The 21,840-nt window shown below is 41.4% G+C and overlaps 3 protein-coding genes across 12 annotated transcripts in view; 1 reads left to right on the top strand and 2 right to left on the bottom strand.

Annotated features, from left to right (window-relative positions):
- LOC135111193 (plasminogen receptor (KT)-like) overlaps positions 1-7,472 on the bottom strand; it is a 31,552-nt gene extending 24,080 nt beyond the window's left edge. For 3 of the 10 annotated variants that reach the window (XR_010273609.1, XR_010273610.1, XM_064024290.1), the window contains exons 1-3: positions 3,079-3,272; positions 1,639-1,745; positions 1,145-1,275 (exon numbers count right to left, since the gene is read on the bottom strand). Coding sequence is in view for 3 of the 10 variants with exons in the window: in XM_064024290.1 (XP_063880360.1) it covers positions 1,145-1,275; positions 1,639-1,716 (209 nt within the window). In the remaining 7 variants the exon portion in view is untranslated. Of the gene's footprint in view, positions 1-1,144; positions 1,276-1,638; positions 1,746-2,972; positions 3,274-6,728; positions 6,767-7,079; positions 7,155-7,361 lie in introns of those variants that run through there. The other 7 variants (XR_010273618.1, XM_064024322.1, XR_010273621.1 and 4 more) reach the window with 5 other exon arrangements.
- On the top strand, positions 3,659-8,676 carry LOC135111186 (uncharacterized). The gene is made up of 5 exons (XM_064024269.1): positions 3,659-4,796; positions 5,542-5,648; positions 5,977-6,089; positions 7,391-7,503; positions 7,627-8,676. Exons 1-5 carry the CDS (start codon positions 4,071-4,073, stop codon positions 8,077-8,079), a joined length of 1,512 nt encoding a protein of 503 aa, XP_063880339.1. The 5' UTR covers positions 3,659-4,070; the 3' UTR covers positions 8,080-8,676.
- A 342-nt stretch (positions 8,677-9,018) lies between these two features.
- The window catches only part of LOC135107001 (nucleolar protein 4-like), a 48,251-nt gene continuing 35,429 nt past the window's right edge, over positions 9,019-21,840 (bottom strand). Inside the window, exons 6-11 of the mRNA XM_064016526.1 lie at positions 14,910-15,007; positions 14,055-14,240; positions 13,718-13,921; positions 13,226-13,381; positions 12,323-12,578; positions 9,019-11,964 (exon numbers count right to left, since the gene is read on the bottom strand). Coding sequence (XP_063872596.1) covers positions 11,792-11,964; positions 12,323-12,578; positions 13,226-13,381; positions 13,718-13,921; positions 14,055-14,240; positions 14,910-15,007 — 1,073 coding nt within the window. The 3' untranslated portion in view covers positions 9,019-11,791. The remainder of the gene's footprint in view (positions 11,965-12,322; positions 12,579-13,225; positions 13,382-13,717; positions 13,922-14,054; positions 14,241-14,909; positions 15,008-21,840) is intronic.

Genomic DNA, 21,840 nt, shown 5'->3' with positions numbered 1-21,840 from the left:
AATGTTGGGCGTATCTCCAAGACGGTCAGGAATACAAGTTGGGTGTTGCACCAATTGCTCTAGATCGTAGAGGATAGTAAAGATGAAGGCTAGTTCACCAGAATGGTCAGTGAAGGGAGAGGAAAGCCAAAGCTGGTGGTGAACACTGAAGTCTCCAAGAATGGAGATCTCTGCAAAAGGGAAGAGTCAGAATGTGCTCCACTTTGGAAGTTAAGTAGTCAAGGAATTTCTTATAGTCAGAGGAGTTAGGTGAGAGGTATACAGCACAGATAAATTTAGTTTGAGAGTGACTCTATAGTTGTAGCCAGATGGTGCAAAACTTGAAAGATTCAAGAGTGTGGCCACGAGAGCAGGTTAAGCTGTTGCGCATATAAATGCAACATCCAGCTTTGGATTGAAAATGAGGATAGAGAAAGTAAGAGGGATTAGAAAAGGGGCAACTGTCAGTTGCCTCAGACACCTGAGTTTCAGTGAGGAAAAAAAGATGAGGTTTAGAAAAGGAGAGGTGGTGTTCTACAGATTGAAAATTAGATCTTAGACTGCAAATGTTGCAGAAGTTAATGAAGAAAAAGTTGAGGGGGGGGTGTCAAGACACTTAGGGTCATTATCAGAAGAGCAGTCTGACCTAGGGACATTTGTGGTCCCCTCTCCAGATGGGGACTCCAAGGCTCGTGTAGGAGTCGCCATGATAATTTTGAATTTTTCAGTGAATGGTGTGTGTGTGTGTGTGTGTGTGTGTGTGTGTGTGTGTGTGTGTGTGTGTGTGTGTGTGTGTGTGTGTGTGTGTGTGTGTGTGTGTGTTATTAGGTGCCTGCAGTTTTGTGTGGAGGAAGATAGTTGTCTTTAGAGGCCAGGCTGTGACTATCCCATTGTGTTGTTAGACACAAAGGGAAATGATCAGTGAGGTCACAGCTGGTTTTAATAATAAGTTCACAGCATCCCCTTGATCCAGTGCTTTAGACCTCACTGGGAGTAATTATTGTTTTGGCAGGTACCTACTGCCTCCTCCTTAATATCATAGGATATTAAGATTAATACACTTTGGACAAAACATCAAAAAACTTTCCCTTTCCAGATTTTCATGCCATGGCTGTGCACAGATCACTTACAATTTAAAAGGTTTGTACAAGGATCAAGAACTCACCCAGTCATCATTCCTATTGCCGCAACAATGTAAAATGAGCCAAACCAGTATAGCAGCTCTCTGGACCGAGCAATCTGCATCGACATCATTTTCTCACGCATTTCGTTCTGCATGTGTATCTGTCTCTCCAGCTGAGGAGATAAAATTATAATTATCACTGGTTATGAAATTATTAATAATTAAAGAAACTGTTCACCCCATCCTTCACCAAGTTTCTGCACAGGGCACACAAATGTAATATGATATAAAACAGTAAAAAAGAATTGAGCAATATCAGGAAAAATAAACAAGAAAACTGAACATTACTACCATACAGTACTTAAAAACCGTCAAATCATTTAAATTCATAATTCATATCATTATCTCCATTGAATATGGTCTTTAGAATATTTAGATCCAAGTATCATTTATTCCCATAATATAGGCAGATGAAAATGCTGCATAGTAAAACATGGTATAATTTAAAGTATTTCATTACAAAAAAAAGTATTTACCTGAACCCTCTGAGTCTCCAACATGAATTCCTGATTCTTCCGAGTCACCTCTGTCATGGTCTTGTTGACATTCCCCATGTTGAATCAGCTAGCTAACAAATTACTATCTGAAAAAAGAAAACGCTTTTTTTAAATAGAGTTAATACAGGGAGCTTGGCCAATTTTGATGGCTCAGTGACTACATGACTCTCCTCTGCAGTGAATGGTATGTGGCTGGTCTCACTGTGATCACAATTAATAAGTGAAAATTTCTAAATACTGACTGCATCTTTATTTATTGTACCATTTGTAGCAGGATTGCTATTGATCAAAGGGAGCTCATCATAGTCTCATTTTGAAGCTGGAAAGTTGCAATACATCACAATATGTTTTAAAAACAATTAAGGAATCTCTGTCTGGACACTCATAGAAACATGAATCAAATACCTTTACCAATCAGGCCGATGTGTAAGATTCGTCACCAAGCTTTTCTCTGTTGACATGAGCCTTTATCTCAAAAAGAAGGCCTGCAGACCAAGCCAAAATGATCACTGACTGACTGACTGTCCTGTCACTACTGCTGCAGTGCTTCTTTAATTTCTCTCAACACTTACAGAATGTTCCTCAGAGAACTGAATGTCTAAGGAAGAAAAGTTATCTACTACAGCTTTCTACAATAATTTCCTACACAACTAGCCATACCCACTGCAGATTTTAAGTTATAAAAATGCACATAACAAAACTAAATAGATTGTCAAAAGGTAGTTATAAGGATCGGGCAGTCCACTAGCACTGTAGGCGACAAAATAAAAGAACCAGCTGGAAGAGTCTTGTTACTTTGTTCCTCAGAGAGAGCCCCAAGGTAGTCATACTTGACATGCTTGAGTTGTCTGTCAGTAGCTAGTGTGATTCATAGCAAAACAGTACAGTGTACAGTACAGAGATTTATTTATTGACCCTTACCAGGGCATTATCTGAATTGACATACATTTAATTAGAAGATATGAACTGGAAGCCAAGCTGGAATGTGATACTATAACGACTCTAAACAAGCAACACATCAGCATGTCAAAACCAACACTAATATGGATCAAACACTGATAAAATAAGCCTGTAATAATTTATTGGGTGCACTGTATCTAGCATATGAAATTAAGTCACGAAACACCTATACCTTATAACCTTAAGATATATTTCAGGCCAAACTGACAGATTAACAGAGTAATATTGCATACAAAGTGAATTTCAAGGTCTACTTTTTTTTCCTTGCATTCTAAAATTCTGCTCCTGTAAGAATGTTCAAGAGGAGAACAACTTAAGTGGGAAGAAATCTCAGTTAGGGTTTCAACACTTACTCAAAAACGCAGATTACGACAATGGGAAAATTTTTGTTGCCTGGAGTCTTGTGAAATGTTTCTCACTTATGGATTACAAACTATGGACGTTCACGCTCTGTCTCACCTGATATTACAAGCTGGCCTTAGAAAAAAATGTAGGGTTCTTTAAAGCGAAAACTAAAGCTTGACACACACACACATCGTTCCTTCCTTCCTTCTTCCTCTTCTTCTTGTGACCTCTACAGTAATGCTTTCAGATTTTCATTTTCCTCTCTCCTGACTTCTCCTTTCTCTCTTCCTTCACTTACTTCTTATTACTAAAAGCTCACGATCATCTACTGAAGTAAAAACATTAATATTTTTCTTTTATATATCCTTGAGTAATACTAAATATCCCATTTGTAATCATTATTTAGATACGGTATTTATAAATGTACATCTCATTGTGTTCTGATTTCTGTGTACTATATTGTAAAGGTTTTTCCCGAGTTATTGGAAATGGACTACCTAGTGACCTCTAGTCCTGGAGCTCTTAACATAAAGTGGCAGTCTTCACGGCGAGCATGTGTCTTCCAGGCGCCATATAGCAACACCCACACTCGGAGACGTGCACCTGCAGGTTTCCACAAGAACATGCCAACACAAGAAAATAAGGGAAGCTGCAAGAAGCCGGTAGGCTTCCCCGTAATAGGTTTTTCTGTGTACATGTAGGTTCGCTGCTCCTCGTTAATTTTGCCATTGGGTGGTTCTGTCATGTATTACACACGCACTTCAATTCACATACATAGCAATAACAACACTCATTTAACATAACATGACCTCACACTCACAGCATACCCACAACCTTCACATCACTCATTGCATCACATAACAAAACATGCGTCAAGAGAGAGAGAGAGAGAGAGAGAGAGAGAGAGAGAGAGACCAACAGCAGGAAAAAGTGTGAGTTTTCCTTCAACAGAAGCAATGCCGCGACTAAGGAGCTAAAAATAAAAGTAAACACGCAATCGCAGTATCAGTGCTTGTTAGGAAAACTTTCTAATACGAAAATTACGCTGTATTACCTCAAACTCCGATAACTCTAACGTGTTCCTAGTGATTGGTTTTCACTGTGCAATGACGAACCGTTTTCTTTGTTTATCAGTGGCTGGAGTATTGTGTGTGTTGGTACTGTGTTATTATCAGAAAGACGGGATATTTCCATCCACTCCATTAGCTTCACCACCACCTTCACAAATACGTGCCATCAGACCTGCATGTCGCTCCCTGTTCATGATTACCGCTCCCTCACCTAGAGCTATCAATACCACTTCCCTCCCCGGCAGTGTAGATTTACGACGAGCACCACACCTGATAGCTCCAAGACTAGGTGGCTTCCAGGACTCCCCACATATTGCAAGTGCTACTGTCCAGAAGACAGTGAAAAATCGCCAGTCCTTCGGAAGAATATCAACATCAGATTATGAAAATCTAGCCAAGTTACTCCCTAGGCTGTTGTTTTCTGGTAACGTCAGTAAACTCGAGGAGGAAATGACACGCCAGATTGTTAATAAAGATGAAACCAAAACGAGCCAGTATCACAAAAAAATTAAAATAAAACTCCCATCTCCTTTTCTTCTGGGTGGAAGCAGGATAGAGGCAGCGGGTGGAGTGTTGCCATACGTGCCTTGCCTTATCGCCTCGTATTCCGACCCTACAAACTTCTACACCTGTGCCAAGAGGAGATTACAAAATGGGTCGCCACTGTGGCTATATTTCATGGGCGACTCTAAGATTAGAGACCTTTTTGATGAGTTTCTGACACTCACAGATCCAGCTTGTAACTACATCGTCAGCTACTGGGTAAGAAAATTATGAAATATTTCAGTAGATACAGGTTAAAAATTCAGTAAATAATATATCTATGCATCTCTCTCTCTCTCTCTCTCTCTCTCTCTCTCTCTCTCTCTCTCTCTCTCTCTCTCTCTCTCTCTCTCTCTCTCTATATATATATATATATATATATATATATATATATATATATATATATACACATATATATATACAGACGAAGACGAGCGTGGTCACGTTGTCTTGGAAGGGGAGAGGAAGAACAGGAGGATAGAGACTGGCAGGGGACGTGTAGTGTAAATCAAGGCTGTAGTCCATTCTGATAATATACGTAGGAAGAAAATTATTATATAGACATATATATTTGTGTGTGTGTTGATATGAGGCCTAGTCAATAGTAGCCTAGCTCGCCATCCGGATACTCATTATTATGAAATCTTCATATTATTATCTTCATTACTATAATCATCCTAGGGTATGACATATCAAACTGCCATTCCCCTAAACAGAAGAGTGACAGTGGAGGAAATGAAATGCAGAAGAAGGAGTCCTTAGACGCCTCATTGTCTCTACTATTAATTTTTCGTGCAATGGTAATCCTCTTTCATCGGTAGCAGTCAGCAGACATCATGGCCAGACCGCCTCCCTACCACAAGGGAAAATTTTAGCTATGACTCTTAATTCTTTACTTAACTTGGTCTCAAAGTGTGATTTCGATTCTTATTATTACTACCATACGATTTTACGCAAATGGCAGAACCTAAGTAACCCGTGGCCTGCGGTAAGGAAGAACCTCTTCTTCCTGCGGTGGAGCGACATGGAGGCCACCACACCGGCGCTGCTTGGCATGCGTGTCACCTATACGTGAGTGGTTTATTACATTATTATTCACGAAAACAAAATAATGAACTGAAATAACTAGTAGAAGTGGAATTCTGAGAGAGAGAGAGAGAGAGAGAGAGAGAGAGAGAGAGAGAGAGAGAGAGAGAGAGAGAGAAAGGGAAGATGCTTAATTCCAATTTATTTTGAGTTTCAAGTGTACAAAAAAAAATTATATATATATATATATATATATATATATATATATATATATATATATATATATATATATATATATATATATATATATATATATATATATATATATATATATATGAACACAGCCAAACTGATGTATTGAGATGTCGCTTAGTTTCAGAAAATTTTACTCTATGGAGCCATCCAGACTGAACGACACACAAGAAATTACTCAACTTCGTCTGTGGGCTTCGGGAGGAGAGCCCCCGCCCAATCTGCTGGTGATTGGTGAGTGCAGGGCCTTGAGTATGTTATTCTCCGTGGCACATGTTGTTCATGGTGCATATTGCGAATAAATTACAATTGTTTTATGATATGGTCAAACATTATAGTTGTTACATGTACCTATCGAATATTTATTACATATTTCATGTAACCTGTTTTACTGACTGACTGACTAATTGACTGACTGACTGATTTTTCTCTTTAAGGTGCCATGATACCGAAGTCATAGCGCCTTTTTGAATCAAACTTGGTAGATTTTTTTCGTTATTAAAAAGAACAGCTTGTAACTTAATTTTATTGAAGGCAATTTGATATAGTAATATTATGTAACTATGCAGTAACGAAATGGTAAAGATAAATTAATAACTATGAGAGAAACATCACTATATGATTGGCTATTTGAATGATGAAATTAATAACTATCAGTCTATCAATCACCAGATATCATGTACAGTATTGCAGCAGGGTAGGATTCCACAGGACAGCTCAGATAGCAAAGACTCTTACCATGATACGCAACCAGTGAATCCTCATCACCACTGGGGAGCGAGTACTCGGCCTCCCACTGCCCTTGGAATGAATTAAGAAAGAGAAAGAAAACAATAAAAGGTATATCGTATGGTGGAGGACACCAGCCCTTACTTGCGGAGAAGAGCAGCCACTACTGAACTGAGAGAGAGAGAGAGAGAGAGAGAGAGAGAGAGAGAGAGAGAGAGAGAGAGAGAGAGAGAACTGGTTACGAGCAGGCTACCGATTACAAATTTACTAAGAACCATTGCGTAGCTTGTAATGGGTTTTGTTTCTCTACCGTCGCCTGAGTAAGGATAACAGTGGATAGATGATAATTAATAGAGGCAGACAAAGAGAAATGAATGATCTAGTTTCTCAAGCTGTTATCATAACTCACCGTGCCACAGTGGCTTAAGAACTCTAATTAAACCTGAATACTTGAAACTTATCTTTTTATCACTAGGCATTCTGATAATGGATTACCTCTCCTTTCCTTCCGATGAAAGGAAATCGTCGTCTCACTGAAAACCAACGGATGATGTGTGAAGGGATTCTCTCCTGAAACAAATAATCAAAATAATACACGACTGTTTACTGTAACTTTACATTACCGCTCTTCGTTTATCTAAATATACGTTGATCCGCAGTGAGTTAGAAGGTGATCAAAGCCAGACGTCAGCGATGATAGTGTACCCTGCTTGAATTATAATTACAGTATTCATCAACACTTCCGGTCTTTATACACCAATTTATTGCCAGGATTACTTCTGATGAGTACTATTTTCTTTCCACAGGATACTCCACTTGGATGATGCTCTGGCACAAAAACGCAAACAAATTAGGTATTCTGGATTTCCTGGACGGACTGCGGCAGATGCACTCGTTAGTTATGCCGCTACTGCAGAAGGTGTGTGTGTGTGTGTGTGTGTGTGTGTGTGTGTGTGTTGTCAGTAATTTCTCAAGTATCGATAACAGAAATGACTACGATAATTTACAGGTCAATAGTTCTTTATCGTTCTCTCACCCTCAGATCAGCCAGCGGACTCGGGTCCTGGTGCTGTGTCAAAGTCGCTTCCGTCCTTACTCTGATGCGTCGCTCAAACAACGAGGTGCTCTCACTCCAGCTAACTTTGACTGGAGTGAAGCTACCGCACTATACTTTCTACGCCACGGAGCCGAAGTCAACCCTTACGCTACTATTGTTCAATCTGCACTCCTGCTTGACAATTTAAACTCTACGTCCTCCCATTCCGATGTGTGGTGGTGGGACTCCGGCCTCCCACTTAACCTCGCCGCTCATCAGGAATGTGAGGAGCTCCATCGCCTGAAGTTGACTGACCATCCAGTATATAGGGACTCCTTCTTGTCTTGTAACGACCCTCACCACGCGGGCAGACTAGCCAACACGGATTTGGTGGTGATGTTACTAAATATGATATGTAACTCCGTGCTGCAGCTGGACCAACGTCATTGCTGTTCCTGACAACTCTGCTGGTTACTACCTTATGGAAATATTTGCACCGCAGTCATTTGTCGGTATTCAGAAGCCAGTGTTACAATGGGATATTCAATCTATCACTCATTAGGACGCCAACTCTTAGCTCAAAGGATGCACAGCTCCCCATCCCTAGTCTGCTGATCACCAATTATGCGATACTAGTTGTCACCACTATTCCGATGTGTGGTGAGAAGTGCGAAGTTTCAGATGCAGAGGAATGTACAGTGTATTGTTGTTATTATTTTGTAATAAAACTGTTGAAGAAAATCCCATCTAACAATTACATTTATTTTCTTTTTTTCAGTACAAAGATAATATTTCCATTTGTAACAATCTTTGTCTCATACAGTGGCACTTGTGTTGGCTTGATGGACCTACATCTGGCCGACTGATTTCCTCTTAAACATAAGTTGGCTTGAGAACATCCCACATGCGTGGCCAAGGTGACAATGCCGTGTTAGGACCGCAGCCAGTCATTAAATGTATCGAAATTAAAGAGCTCTGAGAACTGTATTATGTAGGTCCATCACCCAACTATGTAAGATTGATCTTTCTGTAAAATAAATGTGTACTATTTATTAATTTTGTATTTTGTATTACATAATATGAAAGAAAACTGTCTTCAGTGGCAATTAGTATTACTGGAAACTAATATGCAACTCATTGTGGGACTGAAGCAGGTAATACTGCTGGTACAGTTTACTACCACTTGGGTCCAAAACCATCATGACTTCACTACTTGATCTAATAGTATTGAGTCCATTAACAAGTCAATTTTGTATTTGTTCAAGCTTTAAGCACCACTAATGTCCACTGAAACAATAATATAATAAAATAATGATGATGAAAATAATAGTAATAGTAATAAAAATCTTGATAACAAATAAATCAATTAATATCTACAAGGTTAAAGAATAAATGAAATATCCAAATAATATATATTTCTATACTCCATATATTTTCAAAATAACACAAATAAATTAATACACCACTGTCCAAAACAACAGTAGAAAAAATAACTATCATAAATGTATGAGATCAAACATATCTCTTATCTTTGGTATATTGGAGTTCACTATCAACACATGAAAAGACTCCCAAAGTTAACATCTGAAGCCTGTATATACCCTTTAAACATAACACTGAACTGTGGGTGTTGGAGAATAATAATTGCATTGCACTGTTAATGAAAATCCCCCAAGTAAATAGCTTTCATTAATTTTCTAGTAGTGCATTCAGACTTTTGAAAAATATGAGAGGTCTAACCTTTTCCATACACTACTATTTAAGCCAATGATTGTCAAAATGAGTTGATAAGAAAAATAATATGTACATATAACTTTGATGTATAATGGAATTACACATGCATGTTTGTATGTACATCTTTACAATGAAAGGTACATCTCTCAGTCTGAAATGCAATTTATGAGGAGTATACCATGACTAGAAAATAAGAGGTTTTCATTAACCTGAAGAAGTACTGAATCATTCATATAAATGCATTAGTGAATAATGCCTACTGTATACACAATATGTTTCTGTATAACTGCTTAACAATAAATAAAAACAATATGTTACAAATTCTTATCCAGGACATGAATGTTTCTTTTTTTCCAGTACAAAAAATATACGATCAGATAGTACATAAGGAAAACACAGATTGCACAAACCTCCACATCAAACAGTCACAATTAGTAATCAAGAAGAAAATTTTAATATAAATATCATATATTTTGAATACCTATTTGCTTTATATTTCAGAGGGCTACACTCTGATGTTGAGAATTTGTATTCAGAAAATCTTTCATACATGAAACTTATCAGTCAAATGTTAAACAATTTACTTAAGATGGGAACTGATGATTTGCTACTGATATGCTGGAGTTAGCAAGTGCAAATCAACAGTGTTCTATGATGAAACCAGACCAAATAAAAACTGTTTTCTTACTGAACCAAACTATGAAAACCCCAAAAATGACCTAAATTTTAACTAGGAGCAATATCCTGGAGAACAAACTTGACAATGGTGGATGCCCAAATCTCCGTAACATCTCACAACAGTCTATGGCATACATACACACCCTACACTGGACATAATATATTTCCAATAATTTAATTGGCTCTACCTATATACAACTATACATATACATTCATAATGTAGACAGTAATTATCAACATAAAAGTGGAAAGTGATCTTCCATATAATACATGGAAAAAAAAAAAAACAGTACATAACTTTTCTGAGTTTTTGTTTGAGCTATTATCTAAAACATAAATGTTAAGAAATTAATGTGCAATTTCTATTATTTTTGACAAATCAGTGTTATGATGAAAAACAAGAAATTCATTAACAGAATTGCTTCCTAACAAAATGACCATTGTTCCTACACATGACCAAGGAAGGTGAAGCAGCAGGCTTGATTGAAGTACAGTACATGATAAGCTCTTCTTGCCACTGATTTACTGTATGTATATAACATATGGGGATCAACTTCATTTGTTTTGTATCATCCCACAATATCAGAAAAGCTACACAGTATTATGAAATCCTCTATTTACTATTCTTACCATTGCTTTCTGTCATCTAGGCAAAATCCCACTACAATGTACATGTGGAGTTTTTTTCAGGAGACACATCCAGGTCCAATGACATGAATGAGTTGGCAAGTGTTTTCCTCTGTGCTTACAGTAACACTTGCTTGTTTTTATATACAGACAGTGAATAGTCTTCTGAAGCAGGAACCTTTGTTATCATTCTGCAGTGTCTCCACACAGTGTGTATTTAGAGCATTATTTTTCCACTGTCTACTATTGTAAGGAAAGTGAACAATAACAAAGGTAGATAATACCCTTGATGCAGAAAGAATATCCACTGTCTTTTTGTTTTGTTTGGCAGGTGATGTCACGGCTGCCAGACTACAAAACAGCATCAGCAGTGGTCTGTTTTGCTTTTACTGCTTTTCTGCTAGAATATCCTTCCTACACAGGCTAGAAACACTCTGTACATAAGTATGTATAATAGGCAGCAGAAAGTATCACTCTAAATGTGTATTGCAACCATCCGTTGGTGCAGAGATGGTGCAGGAACACTCAAAGGTTGGTGCTGCAAAAAGAATATATCCTTTCTTATGTACAGAGAAGTGTACTGTAAATTAATAACAGCTTAATGAGAAGATAGCACAATCTACTTGCCAGCTTATGACATCACCTACTCATGAGACAAGTGTACACTGTTACCTGAGCACCTCCCCTGAAGAAAACTGTTCTATGGTGAAGAGGCACTTCCATAGTAAACTAGAAAATTTTCTATAAAGAAGTTTTAAGTATTGGGATTTTCTATATCATAAGGAAAATAAATATTCAACATTTACAGTACAAAATTCAAAGCAGAAAAAAATAATAAATATTAGCATTTTTCACTTATGCAGTGACTGGACATGAAGGACAGCACCAATATTTTCACATTCATGCTCTTTTCTTACTAACTGGAGTAACAAAAACAAAAAGAATAGGTTTAGATCTGTAAATAAATATATTTACTACAGCTATATTTCATAAAACACTGAAATTGTACCATATACATCTTAAAAGTGAGCAGCATTAAGACAACCATTAACACCAGCAATGTCACATATACACCATCCAATGTATGCACACAGTGTAATCTTCACATTTATACATTTACTTCAGTTATACACTACGGACTCTGCTGGTGAATTAGTAAATTTTCCAGCTCATCAGCAGACCTCAATAGGAAGGCAGCAGATTCTCGATATCCAGTAATAAGCTGTCGGACAGCTGCCACCTCCACGGCGTTGAGCGAGGGTCGAGTGGGCTTGGAGGTCCCCTTGACACTCAGGTCTGTTGGTCCTGAGGGAAAGAAGGAAATATTAATGGAATTTTCCAAAAGAATTTATAATAAAAATCATTGTTAAGTGCATTAGGCAAATAAGCACTATTACACTCTGATAAGCTGAATACATGCATGATAGTATTTACACTAAGATTCATATTTGAGAAATGAGCTGTATTTAACAATGAAAAAAATTTTGTGAACAAAGGCACCAGTGTTAGCTTTATTACTAGTCAATGCTTTTATCACCATCAAAGAACAGGCCATAATTTAATTTTAGGTAATATGTTTTCATCTAAATTTGCCATACATTGATAGATAAATGGTCAATGTTGAAATATTTCTGTGATCATATGCATCAGTGTGAACACTCACCATTGGCTAGCATTGGAGCAGAGGTAGTGGCCAGGAGAGGAGTGAGGCCTGGCTGGGTGTGTACAGTGGACCCTGTTAATGTGGTCACTTTCTGAAAGCTCTGTTGGAATGATGCTTGATACATGGAGGAGCCATTCATAACTTTAGAATCAGTGAGTGGCCGCTCTAAGGCTTTGGCCAGGGCAGACACGTGGGGGGCATTGGACTCAGTCTTGATTACAGCATCAACCAAGGACAAAGGCTTGTCTGAACCAACCTGAAACACAAAAGAAATAGCTTGTGAAGATTATCTTTATTATTTAGCAATTTTGAATTATTGTCTTAAGACTGGAAACTATGAAATCAAAGGATATAAAATATCTAAAGATAACTAAGGAACTCTAATATAGTAGGCATTAACTCTAATAATTGTTTTTCATTATTCATTCTTTTGATAGGTAGCCTTCATGTTTATACAAGTAGACCTTTGCCATCAGATGGCAGTATGCCAAGAATTTTTGGTCCTGCAAGGGTTCCTTTCTTTAAAATAATCTTAAGCTTGCAGATTTTGGATCTTGATGACCAAACATTGATAACATTAGGTAGATATCAGGGTCTTTGGTATATCTTCATGGCTCTATACTTGCTGATGTGTGAGAGAGAGAGAGAGAGAGAGAGAGAGAGAGAGAGAGAGAGAGAGAGAGAGAGAGAGAGAGAGAGAGAGAGAGAGAGAGAGAGAGAGAGAGAGAGAGAGAGAGAGAGAGAGAGAGAGAGAGATGTAAATGCAATGGAACAATTATTGTATATCTGAGAGCAAGGAGTATTCAGTATGTTGAATGATTTACGTATTGCAAGATGGAAGACTGCTACATCTTGTGCACCCTCAATGCTCAACTCGTACCTATGTGTGATAATGATACTCACTTGTGAGGGAGGTTGAGGGTTTAGTGGGTTTGGTTGGGCAATGGGTTCCAAACCAAGCCTCATTCTTTTGGCATTCTGAGCCTCATTTTCACAAGCAGTTGCAAGAATTTGCTCAGCTTGAATGCTGGTGAGGTGAGGTGGTGTTGGGCGAGATGGCTGTGGAGGAAAACACATGCTTAGAGGAAAGATGTATATAATATTAACAGATCTAAGTTGTGATAATAATTCTGTGTGCTTCTCTAGTAATGCCTATTCAAAGTAAGTTTTAACACACACAGCATTAAGTATTTATTTAACCTTGGCTTAAGAAAATAAAGAAAAATAAAGCTACTTGTTTTAAAAATATTTCAATATAACATAATCAGTTACATATCACATTAAACCTTTCAGAAACCATTTGTTTCAAGATTGGATTCTCATTGAAGAAATGATTCACTAGCACTTGGGCCTAGTGTTATGCAAAGATACTTCACACTTCTCTTTTCAACTTACTGTTTCCCAGCCGTTAGAATCCCGGGTCCTCTTGTTCCTCCTGCAGCTTTTGAGGTAAGTACGGATTCTCTTCCGGGTGCGCTCAGCAAATTCTGGAAATTGTCTGGCACAAGCGTCAATGATGGCTTGAATCTTTTCTTTGGGCTGCTTGCTGATGGGAACCATACGGTCAAGGTTTTCGTCAACAAATAGACGCACAAACATCTGCAGGAACATGGAACATGGGTAAGTAATGCAGTGTTGCTACACATGGTATGCTTCAAGGACTAATGAGTAAAAATCATTACAATACAGTTTTAGGAATAGTCTTCATGTCATTCTTTGGTCACTGACTTACATTGAAAGCCTTGAGCCGTTCTGGGTCATACTGAGCGTCTATCTTGTCATCATCGTTGTCATCATCAGCATCATCATCCTCGTCATCCTTGTTGCCATTGCTGGAGGTGTCCTCGGCATTGCTGGCTGTATCGAGGGGCGTGGCCGTGGCCGCTCGCTCACTTCCAGATGGTGAAGGGCACGGGCTCTGTAAGAGATGAAAATATAATTAAAGTAATAGTCAATTAAGTAAATAAATATAACACACACACACACACACACACAAGTTGTTTCCTGAAGGAAGTGAGGAGGCGGAGATAATATAAAATTTATGATGAAAACACTGTCATTGGATGTATATTGCGCAACATGACATTCTATGTAAAAGAAGGTATATAAAAAAAAACTGCACACGCAATGTAACTGAGCTCTGTAATAAACACAAAAAACAAAATAGCTCGTGTTCAGAAATGGAAGACACAAATTTGGAAATGAGCGAAAATTTAATCTTCTTAGAGTATAGTAAAAAAATCTTGTCAAACTTAAGGGACTGAACTGTCTTTATGATGCCAGGCAGGCGTGGCTGTAGCCTACAGTCCCAGGAGTGAGTGAGCTTTATGCAGTCACCAGCTATTCTTTTCGTCTTGTTAGTAATTGTCCCGATCAAGAAGATAATGATCATAATTTAGGGAATTACCTAAACATCATTAACAGTCTGAGTCAGACCTAAGATTTAATGTTCTAGTATCCTGCACATGCCCAGTAATGACCCTAAAATAATGGTGGTGGCCAGCTGCACTCAAATTCCTGAGGCCGGAACACAGACATGCATGCCTTGCCTCTATGGTTAATAACTCATCCAGCACCAGACACTTACTCTGCGGGCGGGGTCGGCCCAGGTGAGGCCAAGAGGTTGCTGCTGGAAGGGTGTCCACTCCGTGCGACTCCTCGTGTCCACCTTGCGCTCCACCTCAGCTGTGAAGGAAGGAAAGGAAGGGTAAGTATAAATTACTAACTTTTTATTTCTTACTCATTAATTTTATTTTACACACACACACACACACACACACACACCTACAGAACCAGTGACGATAACAATGTTTGCCGCAGCTGGTTGGCCACAAATGAGGCAGGTACAGGCTTCGTAACTAGATCCATAACACTAGCCTGTTATCTGTTCCATCGTGCGCTCCTGCGTCTCCTTCAAACAAGGCTACATAAGTGTTTTGTATGTCTGACTTACGTACATTCTTTTCTGTCAGTTCTAAGGCGCCGCAAAAGGCTAATTCAACTCATCAATATACTCGACCCTCAGTGATTTATAGCCATGCGTTTGATAGTTTCGCGTTTTCCTCGCGGATAGATAAGCATTTCCTGAATAACCAATAGACACACAACGGAAATCCAGGGTAATGGAGGGTATACAGCTGATACATTAGCGCTGATGATGTGGTGATGGTGGTGGAGGTTATGGGAGGAACCCTGAAACACCTTCACCGTGAGTAGAATTACAGCGTCACTTCGCTTTATCGTCCGAATACAAATATGGGGTTATAGGACGAGAAAAACAATGGATTTAGGGATTGTGCTAGTACTCCCCCTCCCTCATCTCTCTCTCTCTCTCTCTCTCTCTCTCTCTCTCTCTCTCTCTCTCTCTCTCTCTCTCTCTCTCTCAGTTGATGGGTTAAAACTGTTAGTAATTATTTTGCGTGTGCTTAAGTAGTGAATATTGTACTGAGAGAGAGAGAGAGAGAGAGAGAGAGAGAGAGAGAGAGAGAGAGAGAGAGAGAGAGAGAGAGAGAGAGAGAGAGAGAGAGAGAGAGAGAGAGAGAGAGAGAGTTACACTGCATACGTATCACACAGACCATACGAGTAAAATTCATTCGATAAATATATGATAAAATGAGTAAAATACATGAAGTGTGCGTGGAGGAGAGGAGGTGCGAACGATGTGAAGAATGAGACAGGCACGGGAGAGGGAGGGCGGGGAGGGAGGTGGAGGCGTGGCTGGCAGCTTGGTGCAGGAGCCACCAGAGGGCTGCGGGAGTGTCGAGACCAGCAGACTCGGCTATGGACAACACCAGGAAATGTGTGCCCTTCATGTATACGAGTATTCGAGTATATCATAACTCTCTCTCTCTCTCTCTCTCTCTCTCTCTCTCTCTCTCTCTCTCTCTCTCTCTCTCTCTCTAAGACTTAAGGTTCACACCCCTGTATTTCTAAACCCATTGTTCTCTCAGGATTATTCTTAAAGACCACAATGATGATTAGTTGGGTTCTCGTGGGTGTTTTTGTCCCTTTGATGACACATAATTCTTGTTTATTACACTTGCAAAACCTCGAAAACTGTAATGACTTCCACTACAGCCTGTTAAAAAGTAGTTACGATCAGAGGAGTACGGACCGTAATTTTAAAGAAATCACAAAAGAAATCTTATTTACAGTGCTGTGTTTCTAGTGACCGTGGCCTCCAGAGACAACTCGCGTGACTGAGGAAACGGTGGAGATCTCAAAAAACCTATTGCTTTTGATGCCTGACTAACGAAATTTCACACGACCTCAATACTGCAAGAACTGACAAGGTTAGGGCTCTTCCACGTATATCTGGAATGGCAATAATTCATCCATTAAGTCAAATGCAAAGGTCCAACACTTTCCTGCACTCGGAATTACAGGAGCGGAAGAGATAATTACAGATGCATCGCTAATCCGTTCTGCATGCATCTCATGGTAAACACGCGAGGGTGTGTAAGAGGACGCGTTCCCTCCCCACTCCCTCCCTTCCGCCGCCAGCCAGGACAGGCAGTCAGGTACTAAAACATCACACTTTTATTTGGAATGTCAGAGTAATTCAAACGTCTTTTCAGCATTTATCTGTTTATACTTTTATGAAAAACTCTAAACAAAAAGATACTCACTTTTATCTTATTTAAAATTTGAGAGAGAGAGAGAGAGAGAGAGAGAGAGAGAGAGAGAGAGAGAGAGAGAGAGAGAGAGAGAGAGAGAGAGAGAGAGAGAGAGAGAGAGAGAGAGAGAGAGAGAGAGAGAGAGAGAGAGAGAGAGAGAGAGAGAGAGAGAGAGAGAATCTTAATCTTTCCTACTTCTGTCCACGGTCAGAAGCAATTCTCCACAACTATTGAGGACTCTTACATCTCTCCTTTACCTTACTCGAAGTGAAATAACCATGTGCCTTTGGCGGTAATACACACAAGTAGAGATGCTGTCTTCTAAAACCGATGGAAATATCTATTTAATAATTCCATTATCTAGAATAAATGAAAAAAAGTCAATCAATCCCAACATTCTTCATATCTGCTGTAATAAGTTAAGTAACATCTTCCAAAACTAATAATCACGCTTACACCTCACTAATGATTTATCTGTGATTAAATAAAAACTCGACTTTCCAATCTTTCCCATCCCTCGTTGTAATACTTGTAAGAGTAGTGGACTAAGGCACCGCACTTCGGTGCGGATATCATAGGTTCGAATCCACAATAAGACGCTGGGAGATATATAGCCTTAGTTGCCTAGCATGCCGTTACAAGTAATTCTCTTTCACAGTGGGTATTCCCATATTAGAATTGAATTCGCGAAATTCGTTAAAAAGAGAGAGAGAGAGAGAGAGAGAGAGAGAGAGAGAGAGAGAGAGAGAGAGAGAGAGAGAGAGAGAGAGAGAGAGAGAGAGAGAGAGAGAGAGAGAGAAAAGGTAAAACACAGCCTATCTGGCAAGACAAGCGATGCATGGGGAATGTATGCCAACGGAAGCAACTTCTGAGGAAGAAAAAAAAAGAATTGTTTCAAAAGTTCGGGTGTTGACTCTGGTTTCCTTGATTTTGTCGATGCTGCTCGATCTAGGTCACCACCGATCACTCTCTCACTTCATTCACTCCCACCTGTCACTATCTTCTTAACCTCACAGTGCTCTTTCGCCTAACTAATCCTGCGTTATGTCGCCCTTTTTACTCTTTTTAAGCACATTTTCTTTATTTGTCCACCGATCACTCTCTCACACCATTCACGTCTCGCCTTTCCTTCCCGGCCACTGTCTCGTCTCTAATCTCACAGTGCTCTTTCGTCTAACTATCCTTACGTGGTATCGTCTTTTTTAATACATTTTTCTTTATATGTGTGCTCGCCTTCTCGTACCTCACACTTCAGTAGATTAAATGATATAGCTCATTCTTGTAAAGATCAACGGGTATACTGCTGTTCGTTCTTGCTCCATGTTCTATTATGTGTGTATATACCAGACTGACATTCACTCCGAAGGGCATGACTGAAAGAAGGTAAGTTTGCCGATAAAACACACACACACACACACACACACACACACACACACACACACACACACACACACACACACACACACACACACACACATACATCCATCCCCACGCAAACACGCACGTACACGCCCAAGCAAACACACATGCACGCACTTTCACAATCACACCCATGCACATTCCCGTAAGAATAAATTAGAACGCTATCTAAATAAAGCACCGATTGTGTAGAAGCGCCAGGATCACCACCATCACCACCACCACAACTGGAAATATTCTGATTATGTGCTTTTAACCATAAACGTTTAGAGCGCTTGAATCTTTAAAGACAAACTTCTGGCCTACACAGTTTGGGAGCAGAGGTTTACTTCGCTCACAGGTTACGATGGAAAAGCAAACATTCTCCATTCATCTTTTCTTTCTGTTTACTTTCGTCATACAAGGATATAACTTCCAAGTCCAGCAAATTGCTCTAATAAAATGTTTTCTTCTTGGGACATGTTCGTTGAGACTTGGTGTGAGAGCAGGCCAGAGTGTGTAAGTGTGCATGGCGTTACGTATATGTAAAATATGCCACCTGTATAGATCTTATGGAGAGAGAGAGAGAGAGAGAGAGAGAGAGAGAGAGAGAGAGAGAGAGAGAGAGAGAGAGAGAGAGAGAGAGAGAGAGAGAGAGAGAGAGAGAGAGAGAGAGAGAGAGAGAGAGAGAGAGAGAGAGAGATTAGACAGACAGACGATACAGAGAGGTAAGGGATGGCGGGAAAACTAAAAAAAAAGGAGGATAATGGGGAAGAAAAATGTATAAAGAAAACGCCACACGACTACCTGATGTATGAAAGAAAAATGGACAATTACGAAAGGGAGGAGAGGTTGCCTACAAAGGGAGAAGCGCTGAAACTCACAAAGGGTGAGGGGAAAAGGCCGTAACGTAGGAGGCAAGGAGTGTGTGTGGAGGCGTGCTGGTGGAGGTGCAGGAGTGGTGACACTGGAGTGAGGGAGGGAGGGAGGGAGGGATTGAAGAGGCAGTGTGGTAGAGTGAACGAGAAAGAAGGGAAGCTTAGAGGGGGTAGACAGGAGGAACTGCGTTTCACTACAATGCCTGGGAGGGGAAGGAGCTGGTATGGGGAAAGAGAAAGGGAAGGAACTGATAGGGAGAGACATCGGCGCAAGGGTTGATCGGGGAAGGGAAGGAGGCGAGGCACGAGCTATCTATGGAGGACTGAAGGGTAAGGGTTGTTTGTGGAGGGTCAGGGGAACAGGCGCTGATAGTGGGAGACATGGAGACACGGGATATGAGATGTGTGGGAGGGAAGCGGGACTGGCAGGGCTGGCTGGGGAATGATATGAGGCAAGGGGTGTCTGGAGTTGTTAGGGGAAGGATGGGTGGAGAGCGTGGCAAGGTATGGCGTAGCTGGGGAAGGTTGTCAGGGAAAGGCTGGCTGGGGGAGCAAGGCGGGGGCTGGCTGGGGAAGCAAGGCGGGGGCTGGCTGGGGCGGGCGGTGAGGCAGAGGTTGGCTAGAGAGGGCGGCGGGGCAGCGGCTGGATGGAGAGGATGGAGGGGAATGGAGGGAGGGGGTGGAGAGAAGCGAGCGCGTGGCTGGCCAGGTGAGGGAGGCACTTCTCTCCGCCGCCCGGAGACAGGCGGCGAGGCTGGGCGCGAGGCTCTAGCACACTGGAGGGATAAAAGTGGAGTGTTGTGTGGCCGCGGGAAGGATGGGATAACCACAGCCACCTTCCTTACATGAACAGCAGAGAACTCCTAACTCTGGGACATGACATCTCACCGTAATTAATATCATGGAAAGATCCTTCACTGAACGAACCGATCACTTTATCCCACATTACCTAACATTTCATCGGCCACGGTGCAGCCAGGTGGTGTAATTACATTGTACGGGGAAAACAACCACCGCGGAATGAGCACAGCGCCATGAAAAGCCTGAATATCTATAGAAACACGAGTACCGCGTCTATACCACCAGAGCACAATTAGGCTACTTCTTCTAGGCTACTAAACGTTTCCAGTGGTTCGGTAAATACCCATTAGAGCAGTTTATGTAGAGGGAGAGCCGGTGAAAGAAAGGGTGGTGCAGGACAACAGACGCAGGAAAGGGGAACTGGTGCAGGTAGAGGAAGCCTGGGTCACGCCACACGAGGCGACTCTATTCACTGTGCTGCGCCCTCCGCTAACGTGTTACAGCAGCAGCAGCAGCAGGAGGAGGAGGAAGAGGAGAAGGACAAGGAGGGGGAGGAGGAGGAGGAGGAGGAGGGAGACGTTATTATTGGTAGTGGTGATGGTGGTGGTGGTGATAGTGATAGTGGTGGTTGCGGTGGCGAAGATAACATGACTGCAAACTGTGAGGGTTATATTAAACGATACTAACAGCGACCCAAATACAAAAGCAAAACGCAATCAAGAAAAGTAAAAGTAATAACGCAGAATAAAGTCGAGGAAAGGAGAGAGAGGGAGAGAAGAGATGAAGAACAGAGGCAAGAAAAGGGAGCAGGGAAGCAGACGAGGCGAGGGAAACGGAGGAGGCAAGAGGGGCGGGTTAGGTGAGGGAAGAAGAGTGGGAGGAAGAGAGAGAGAGAGAGAGAGAGAGAGAGAGAGAGAGAGAGAGAGAGAGAGAGAGAGAGAGAGAGAGAGAGAGAGAGAGAGAGAGAGAGAGAGAGAGAGAGAGAGAGAGAGAGAGAGAGAGAGAGGCGGAGGAGGGAGGACGGGAGAGTTAGAGAGCGGGAGAGAGGGACAACAAGAGAGAGAGAGAGAGAGAGAGAGAGAGAGAGAGAGAGAGAGAGAGAGAGAGAGAGAGAGAGAGAGAGAGAGAGAGAGAGAGAGAGAGAGGTGAGGGAGGTAGAGGAGGAAGGCGCGGGCAGGAGGGGAAGGAGGGTGCGCCACACACAGCCCGGGGAGGAGGTATTGATCGAGGTTCTCACGTGTGCTCGCCACCGGGCCCGGTTTTCACGTGAGCTTCGTCCACTTTCTTTGAAGTCCGGCTCACCATTCCCAAGCCAGGACTCCACCACATGCCCTCCTCCCTCAAACACCCCATAAGGACACTGCAAGGGGCGAGGGGACAAGCCTGCAGAGGTAAGTCACGCCGACTGGCAGGGGAGGAGGCACCGGGCTGCGAGCGTAGGTGGTGCGGCTGGAGGGTTCGCTGCACACACCAGATCGCAGCCTTGGCCACCCCACCTTCTGTTGCTGCTGCTGCTCCCACCCCCACCGCTCTGCTGCCCGGCGCCCCACACCTCACCACTTACAGTTTCTCATGACGCACCTAAGATGTCTTCCCCCTAACTCTGAACATGCCACCGCCTCCATCTTAGCTGCAGGACATGTCTGTTTACCAATCACTGGGAAGATGTCCACATCACATCTGCATTTCTCCACCCTGATGAGGGCTGCTCCGGCCCACGCGCTCTGCCACACCCTACCCCCGACTATCATCCTTCCCTCAAGCCACACTTCACACCCGCACACACCTGCAGACCCACACACTGCGCGACTCTACCGACTTTTGT

This window comes from Scylla paramamosain, chromosome 2 (genome assembly GCF_035594125.1).
Source record: "Scylla paramamosain isolate STU-SP2022 chromosome 2, ASM3559412v1, whole genome shotgun sequence".
Taxonomy (NCBI): domain Eukaryota; kingdom Metazoa; phylum Arthropoda; class Malacostraca; order Decapoda; family Portunidae; genus Scylla; species Scylla paramamosain.
This window is presented reverse-complemented; position numbering and strand designations above follow the sequence as displayed.

Coding starts and splice junctions, on each gene's coding strand:
- LOC135111186 (XM_064024269.1), top strand. CDS start 4,071: ATGACGAACCGTTTTCTTTGTTTATCAGTGGCTGGAGTATTGTGTGTG. Junction 5,649..5,976: donor GGCATGCGTGTCACCTATAC/GTGAGTGGTTTA, acceptor GATGTCGCTTAG/TTTCAGAAAATTTTACTCTA. Junction 7,504..7,626: donor TTATGCCGCTACTGCAGAAG/GTGTGTGTGTGT, acceptor TCTCACCCTCAG/ATCAGCCAGCGGACTCGGGT.